Source organism: Lactuca serriola, chromosome 7, assembly GCF_051521515.1.
Source record: "Lactuca serriola cultivar US96UC23 chromosome 7, Lser_US96UC23_V15, whole genome shotgun sequence".
Lineage (NCBI taxonomy): Eukaryota > Viridiplantae > Streptophyta > Magnoliopsida > Asterales > Asteraceae > Lactuca > Lactuca serriola.
The window spans coordinates 56,678,973-56,687,271 of record NC_136414.1 but is presented as its reverse complement, the minus strand read 5'-3'; the positions used below and the strand labels follow the sequence as shown (position 1 = coordinate 56,687,271).

Here is an 8,299-nt window from a genome sequence, read left to right as displayed (position 1 = left end):
GATTGGTGATTAAGATTTTATATGGTTCTAATGTTAATGGGTCTGCGGTAATAAACAGTGTAGCAAGGATCGGATCATGGTTTTCTCGAGTTCTTCATTTCAGCTGAGTTTCGCCTCATTGTACCATGGGTCGAAGGCACCAATGTCGGTCCACTAGTTTTTGATTATTTGTTAGTAGAGGGATGCCATAGGGACTATATATAGTCAGTTAGGATAGACTGAGGACTCTTGATCTAGGCTCTCTTACTTGTTCCCTGTTTGGTTATGGTTCTAGGGTAGGGTCATCTATCCCGGTGGCTATCTCGTCTCTAATTATATACGGTTAGGCATCTCTTAAATTGTTTCAACTTAGTAAGACACGGTGCTATAATGATCTATTTGATCTGTATTTTGGTGTCAAGTATGATGATATGTTGTAGTGATCTACTAGATCTGTATTCTGGTATTGAGTATATTATTATGTTGTAGTGATATGTTAGATCGGTATCCTGGTATGTAAGATATTTCTATGCTATAGTGCAGTGTTGGATCTGTATGTTATCTATACTTACTGTTTATCACATGGTAGAGTGCCCTAAGGCCTGTCTGTGGTTATGTAGGATTGCCTGAGAACTCTTGGTCTAGGCTCTCTTGGATGTTCCTTTTTTGGTTATGGCTCTAGAATAGGATCATCTATCCGGGTGGCTATCTCACTTATGGCTACTTATGGTTACGCATTTCATGGAGGCTAGCTAGTAGTGGGACTGTGTTTTGTGAGAGGATTAGTAGGCAGGAGTGAGTTGTATGATTTTTATTACCTGTATTATGTGCCTGCTTGATCCTTGTTTGTTTATATATCGACATATGGTGGTGGTGGGATGAGGCAGTCCTGCTTTGTGCTGTAGGCCAACATACCCTATGTGGACCGGCTGTAAGCCGAAGACATCGAGGCTCGGGAGGAGCGGTTAGGTTGAGGAGGTAGGCCAACAAACCTTGGTCTTCCGGCCTAGATAGACTAAAGGCCGCAGAGTGACAGTTGTACATGCTTGTATGTTTATCGTATGATGTATTTTGGAGGAAAATCACTAAGCTTTATGCTTACCCAGTTGTTTATGGTTTCACGTATCATCGGTGATTGCGGGAAGGTGAAGGCGGGACTGTACACACTCATCAACAACAATGAAGATTCTGCGTTTTCTATGATACTCTGATTTTTAATAAATGTAATTTGGAATAAATGGTTTTCTTAAATAATGGATTAATAAATTAGGAAGTTTTACATTAGTAAAAATGAAAATTTTTGGTCACGAAAATGAGCGTTACAACTCCTCTACTAACAAGACGTGCAACGTTAAATAGAAATCACGAAGAAGGAAAACATCTAGTTTACGATTATTTTGTGGAAAAGTATGTCTACCAGCAAGCGATTTCAAAAGAAGGTTTCGTTTGCAAAAAAAATATGTTTGTACAGATAGCCAACACCTTTGAAAGCATGTGTCGTTTCTTTTAATTTTTTTTATATTTTAGATGTAGCTTTTAGATAAAATAAATATTTTTTTACATATTGAATATATGTTTAGGTATGGATTTTTCCAAATGAGATATGATGCTAGAGGTAGGAAAGGATTCACAGGGTTGCAGAAATGGGTTGTGGCAATTAAGCCAACGGTTATGGGGGAGTCATCTGATTCTATTGACGGTTATATGAGAATGTTTGAGAGAAATACAAGAGAAAGTTTGTATAGATTGGCAAGCGATCTTGTTGAAACATTTGGTGATGTTTATTTGCAGAAATTGTAACATCCCGATTTATAGGAATGAGATTTTAGGGATTTTCATGCAATTAAGGAAGCCTACTCGACGAGTTGGAGGCCCCAACTCGTTGTGTAGAGAGTAGACAACCCACATGACTTTTAGGACCCATTCGACGAGTTGGAGCTGATTATGTAAACCCTAATTTTTAGGGTTTACACCCTTTTTAAAGGACCTAAACTCCTTTCCCCAACCACCCTTGCCACTTTCACGTCCAGAGAGCAAACCCTAAGCGAACTAAAACATATTTGAGACTGTGTGAGGCTAAAAGAGTGTGTTTGGTGCATTTCTTGAAGGAGGCTTGAAGATTTGGAAGCTTGGAATGGGAAGAAGCTTGTAGAATCAGCATCTACATCATGTTGGCACTCATTTAGAGGTAAAAAGTCTTTACCTTGACTTTCCATTCCTTAGATCTCTTCTCATACAATTTTATGGAAATTTTGGTGCAAAATGGGGGTCATTCTCGAGTTGGAGCTTATCATAAGGTTATGGCTTCAGATCTGGACTCTTCTAAACCCCCATGAGCATAAAGTTCCTAACTTTAGCAAGCTTTGGCCCTTCTCCATGCCTTAAACCCCATCTTAGACATGGTTTTGGTGTTTTAAGCCTCTTAAGGCCTTGCATGCACGTAAAGTTTGCAACTTTACGTGGTAACTCCACTCTAGGAAGCTAGATCTGGAATTTGGAGCTTTGGACCCAACTGGAATTTGGATGGCCAACTCGACGAGTTGAAACGGGTTTTCCTGTTTTTTGGATTCTGCATGAACTCGACAAGTTAATGAAGTGATTCAATGAGTGGTTAGGGTTTTCCCCGATATTCAGCACATTGCATGGACTCAACGAGTTGACTCAGGTTTTAGCAGGTTTTTCTGAATTTGGAAGGACCTCGACGAGTCAGTGGCTGTACTCGACAAGTTGGGTCAACATGGACTGTTGACCTTGACCGTTGACTTTGACTTTTACCAAGGGTTGACCGGTTTGGCTTCTAAGTGTACTTTGTTAATTTGGGTATTTATGGAACTGGATCATTCGTGGTTGTAGGTTTTGGCATTTGGAGCCGTTTTTTGGGAGTTTGATATCTTAGTTCCGATCGACATTGTGAGGTGAGTTGTCCTCACTATACTAAGAGGGTCGAAGGCACTAATGCCAACCTTTTTCGGATTTGTATCCGGGTTTATTGCATGATGATATTCTTAGTTACCTATTAGGATCGGTATCCTGGTATTTAGAATGATGCTATGTTAGTGACCTGTTAGGTCGGTATCCTAGTATATAGGATGATGTTGTGATTAGTGATCTGTTAGATCGGTTTGAATGTTTCTATATGCTAGCTAGTGTCTAATATATGTATATGTGTTGATTGTCTATGTGGGGTTGGGGTTGGGTTGTAGGTCCGGTGGTGTGTGCCGCAAGTGCAGGAGGGAGGGGCATTATGCGAGTGATTGCCGTCAGTCAGCCCCAGTTCAGGATATGAGGATTTGTTATCAGTGCCATCAGGTTGGTCACATGAGGGCCAACTGTACACAACTTACTGCAGGACCAGCACATGCTCTAGCACCGGCCACTTTGAGGATTACGGGTGGAGGTCAGGGTGGAGCAGAGCCCCCGACGGCTCAGGGGCGTGCTTTTCAGCTTATAGCAGAGGAGGTCAGGGCAGAGCCGGATGCAGCTGTGGGTATGTTTCCTTCTTGATATCTTGTTATCTTATGGTTGTTATGGAGTATTATATCTGCTAGTCTCGTTCGCATAATTCATGGTATTGTATTCGTTCGATCTTTCGGGTTTATGGTATTATTGAGGGGTTGGTAGTTAGGGGTTGAAAGCAGTTAGCATCCAAGGAATTGTTGGTCAAAATTTGGTTGTATGGTCTTGTTGTCGGGTATAGCAATTGTGTTTTGAGAAGTGTTCAGAGGGGAGTCGAACTCCCTTAGAGTTCGAGATGCGCAATGCCGGAACGTGGTTTTGTGAAGGTTGCTCATTTAGAATCAGTTCAACTATAAGAGAATTTGTTGAGTAAGAATGTTTAAGTGATGCCGGTTGGGTCACCGGTGGTTGGTAGTCAGTGCTCTAAGTGGGAAGAATTGGAAAATTCTCAGGAGGATCAACAAGTATTTGAGGTTGATTAGCTGTTTGGGATTCAACAGTTGAGGTAGTGGCAATTTTGAGTGATGCACATGCATAACTTCAATCTCCTTGGAAAAGGAGGTTAGTGGCTCCAGATTGGAGATTTGGATCAGAGAAAGGTGAGACAGCAGGTTAACAAACTCGGGAGTAGTTTGGACCGGTGCTGAGGACGGTATAAAAGATTTCGGTCGGAGGCCAAGGACCTGGAGAACATGATAGAGAAGATGCAGTAGTAAGGTTGCAAGAACCTGAGTGGATTGAATAATCGGAGTCTGCAGTGTAGGGGTTGTTCTAAAGTGTATGTTGTAGTAGGCTTCGAGGACGAAGCCTAATTTAAGTGGGGGAGAATTGTAACGCCCTGTTGTTAAAATATCTATTTATGGGTTACCGAGATCAAGAGTAAGGGTGTTTAGGTCTTTTATGGGTATTTGGTTTTATTCGAAAGGGGTTTTCGGGTCGGGGTGTGTCGCTAGAAGCGTAGGTCTTGTCGCCACCTTTTTGTGGATATAAAGTTCGTCGGGAACAAACTTAGGATAGAGGAGATGTTGTAAATTGAAGATATTAGCAACAATGGTCCCTAAGGGGGGGGGGGGGGGGAGTTTAGCAAAGGGGTCCCATGCATGCACATGTTTGGCTGGGTATGCCCAACGTAAGATGGATGTACGCCCAACGTAATGGAGTAAATGAACGCGGAGGTCTCTCGACGTACGCCCAACGTACGTCTATCATCCAGAAACCTTAAATTTAGGGCTAGCCACTATATAAGGAACATTATGGTTCCAACCCTAGCCTCCATAAACACTCTCTTACCCTCAGAAAACCCTAGATAGCCGTCCCACCTCCATTGTTGGGTGTGTTTGACCTTGGAAAGCTTGTTTTGGCGAAAGAGAGCCAAGAAGAAGAAAGAGGAAGTTATCAAAGAAGGAGTGGAGTGGCTGGAGCTCGTAGATCTGGAGAGGCATCATCTTCTGGAGCCCTTTTGAGGCAAAAAGTCTCTGGCTTGACAATCTTATTGTATAGATCTATGTGTTGTGAAGTTTTGACACCATTCTTGTCCCAAAAACCTCATCTTGATGCATGATTCGAGTTGGTCGAGATTAGCTGTCCTTTCAGGCCTTAGGAGAGGTCTTGAGTAAGAAAAATGAGGTCCCAAGGGCTTTGGTTGTCTCATATGGGATATAGGTAGGTCTTAATGGATTAAGACCTTGGATTAAGAGTTTATGGACGTCCCAAGTAATAAAGTTTGAGACTTTATGAATCCTAGGCATATTTGGTCTATGGATCTGAAGTTTGGGCTTAAGAGCTTAAGTCATTAAGATCTTATGTGGAGTTATAGTTCAGCGAGGTTACGCCCCACGTAAATGGGAGTACCCCCAGCGTAGTGGGTCTGTGTCCCGATTCTAGTCCCCAAGCATTGTTGTACGCCCAGCGTACCAAGGAAGGTACGCCCAACGTACTCCCTCTGTTGAGTTTTCATTTTGGGCCTTAAGAGATTGTGCTGTTATTGGGCTAATAGAGCTTGGGCCGTGACTGGACATTTTGGATGGAGTAATTTGGACTCACTAATTATTATGGACCTTGGATCTAGGCCCATTTGGTGAGGTGGGCCCAATTTAGTAAATTGGGCCAATATTGGGCTTTGCTTCAAACTTTTGGTCTTTGGGCCATTAGTGGGCTTGAGAGCTTATCTAGTGTTGGGCCTTTCATATTTTGATTATGGGCCTTAGTCATGGACCAGTTTGAGTTAAGGTTAAATTGGTAAATTTACCCTTGGAAGGATATTGTGCTTGGGCTAATGGTTATTTTGCTGCTTTGGATAGTTCGGGAGTTTTGGTGAGGCGGTGGTTCGGGAATTTGCTTCTTCAGTTCAGAGTTTCGATAGTTGCGAGGTGAGTTATCCTCACTATATCAACAGGGTCTAAGGCACCAAGGCCGGCCCTTTATCGGATGGAAATCCAAGTAGTTGTTTGTCATGTTATTGCTTTGTTGCGTTTGCATCCTGGTAGTTAGGATGGTGTATGTTAGAGACCTGATTAGGTTCGGCATCCTAGTTTATAGGATGATGCTATGCTAGTGACCGGTTAGGTCGGAATCCTGTTAGGGATGTGCTATGTATGTGATCTGCTAAGATCGGTTTGATTGGTTGGGAATTGATATATGCTTATATGTTTATGTGCACATGGTTGTTGGACTGGGGTTGGGTTGAGGCGGGTCCTTCTTTGTGCTGTAGGCCAACATACCCAGGGCGGACCGGTTATCTCGAAGGCCCAACGAGTGGTCCGGATAGACTGTAGGCCCCAAGAGGGCGGACCAGCGTGTCGAGGCTCGGAGAGTGGACCAGGCCGACTGAAGGCCTGGTGCAGGCGGACTAGTCATACTGTAGACTCAGAGTGTGGACCAGGTGGATTGTAGGCCCGGTGCGGGCGGACCAATCCCACTGAAGACTCGATGTATATGGCTAGACTCGGAGGGTGGACCAGGTGGACTGTAGGCCCGGTGCGGCGGACCAGCCACATAGTAGACCCGAAGTGCATGGCTGTTCTGATCTGTTATGATATGACATGTTATGTGCGTATGGTATTATGGTTGGTATTTTGGGGGTATCTCACTAAGCTTTCAGGCTTATAGTTGTGTTTTAATGTTTCAAGTACTTCAAGAGACCGTGGCAAGGCAAAGGCGTGTTTGTTCCGCTCCTCATGTTTATGTTTTATGATATGGTCCTGGGAATACTCTGATAATAAATGTATTGAAAACCTTTTTGTAATAACTTAATGAAATTGGGTTGTTTTTGAAAAGTTTAAATTGGTTGGAATTTTTAGAGCGTTACACTATGATGTGTACTCGACCTGATGTAGCCTTTGCTTTGAGCATGGTTAGCAGGTATCAGGGGAACCCTGGAAAGGCACACTGGACTGCGGTAAAGAATATCCTCAAGCACCTACGAAGGACTAAGGACTGGGTCCTTACCCTTGGTGGGAGTGATGACTTGAGAGTTGTAGGGTATATTGATGCTAGCTTTCAGACTGACAGGGTTAATTTCTGCTCTCAGTAGGGCTGGGTCTTTACCCTAAACGGAGGGGCAATTACTTGGAAAAGTTCCAAGCAGGAGACAGTGGCTGATTCCACTTGTGAATTAGAGTATATAGCAGCAAGCGAGGCAGCAAAGGAGGCTATATGGCTAAAGAACTTCATCGGAGACCTTGGAGTTGTACCAGCTACAAAGGAGCCAATGGAGATTTTCTATGACAGCAATAGTACGGTTGCCTTAGCCAAGGAACCAAGAGATCATGGGAGATCCAGACACATTGACAGAAAATATCACTTCATCAGACATCGAATAGAAGAAGGAATCCTCGTTGCAAAGAGGGTATCATTGGATGAGAACCCAGCAGATCCCCTCACGAAGTGACTGACTCGGGTTAAGCATCTCCAGCATGCCCGGAGCATAGGGCTGAAGGATGATATTAGTTTTAGTAGTTAGATAATCTTGAAATTTGTAAAATGTAATTGACATTTGATGATAAATAAAAGCTGTTATTTATGAGTAAAGTGTTGCTATCACTTGTCAAACGTTTACAATTATTTCTTTTTGCATGTTTTGACTTCCAGAATAATTATGTTATGGTTTATATCATATTATTCAAACTCTCCACAGTCAGTCATATGTTGGAAGTAGATATGAATCAAGACTGTCATGGGTTGGCTTGTAGAGGTCTAAGATGTTAGACAAAGCAGGGGCTACAACACTCATGAGTGCTCATAAGTTCTGAGTATTGGATTCAACCCACGCTCACTAGTATCACTTCATGGAATTTATCTCGAGTGATCGTGAGACGGTAATATCATATAAGTCTTCAAACCTAGAGATATGATTTGTTGCCTATGAGTTGGTTATGCATTGATTGTATGAAAACGCATTGGTAACTCGATGTTATAAAACGTACCTTTGTGTGTAATTCAACATGTAGTAGAGCAAACATATGAGTCGAAGTTTATTTGTTCCTTCTAGGATTAGAAGCGATATCTGGGCCCCTCGATGATTTTGTTTTGACCTATGTACTGGGCCTGGTCAGAACTAAATTGATGTGTTCAGTTAAGTTCTATGTCAAACAAATCGAAAATCGGGAAACAAATGCTGGACAATAAGCAAGACCATGTTCCATGTATTTGTCCGGCTAATATCTAGAACAGAGGATTATATGATCACTTATCTAAAATGGCGCGTTCTAGTTCAACAGAGTTTAAAGATCTACGATTGCCGATCGGTTCCTGAAGTCATACTTGCAACTATAGTTATTAGACTTATCCAAGTGGGAGACTGTTGGATATAGTGTCTAAGTCCATAACTATATTTGGTATGTACTTGACCCGAACAATTTATGGA

At 42.5% G+C, this 8,299-nt stretch overlaps 1 protein-coding gene across 1 annotated transcript; it reads left to right on the top strand.

Annotated features, from left to right (window-relative positions):
• The first annotated feature begins 1,291 nt into the window (after nt 1-1,291).
• LOC145064000 (uncharacterized) lies at nt 1,292-1,779 on the top strand. The gene is made up of 2 exons (XM_079011532.1): nt 1,292-1,440; nt 1,560-1,779. Exons 1-2 carry the CDS (start codon nt 1,292-1,294, stop codon nt 1,777-1,779), a joined length of 369 nt encoding a protein of 122 aa, XP_078867658.1.
• Nucleotides 1,780-8,299: the final 6,520 nt, after the last annotated feature.

Coding starts and splice junctions, on each gene's coding strand:
- LOC145064000 (XM_079011532.1), top strand. CDS start 1,292: ATGAGCGTTACAACTCCTCTACTAACAAGACGTGCAACGTTAAATAGA. Junction 1,441..1,559: donor TTCGTTTGCAAAAAAAATAT/GTTTGTACAGAT, acceptor ATATATGTTTAG/GTATGGATTTTTCCAAATGA.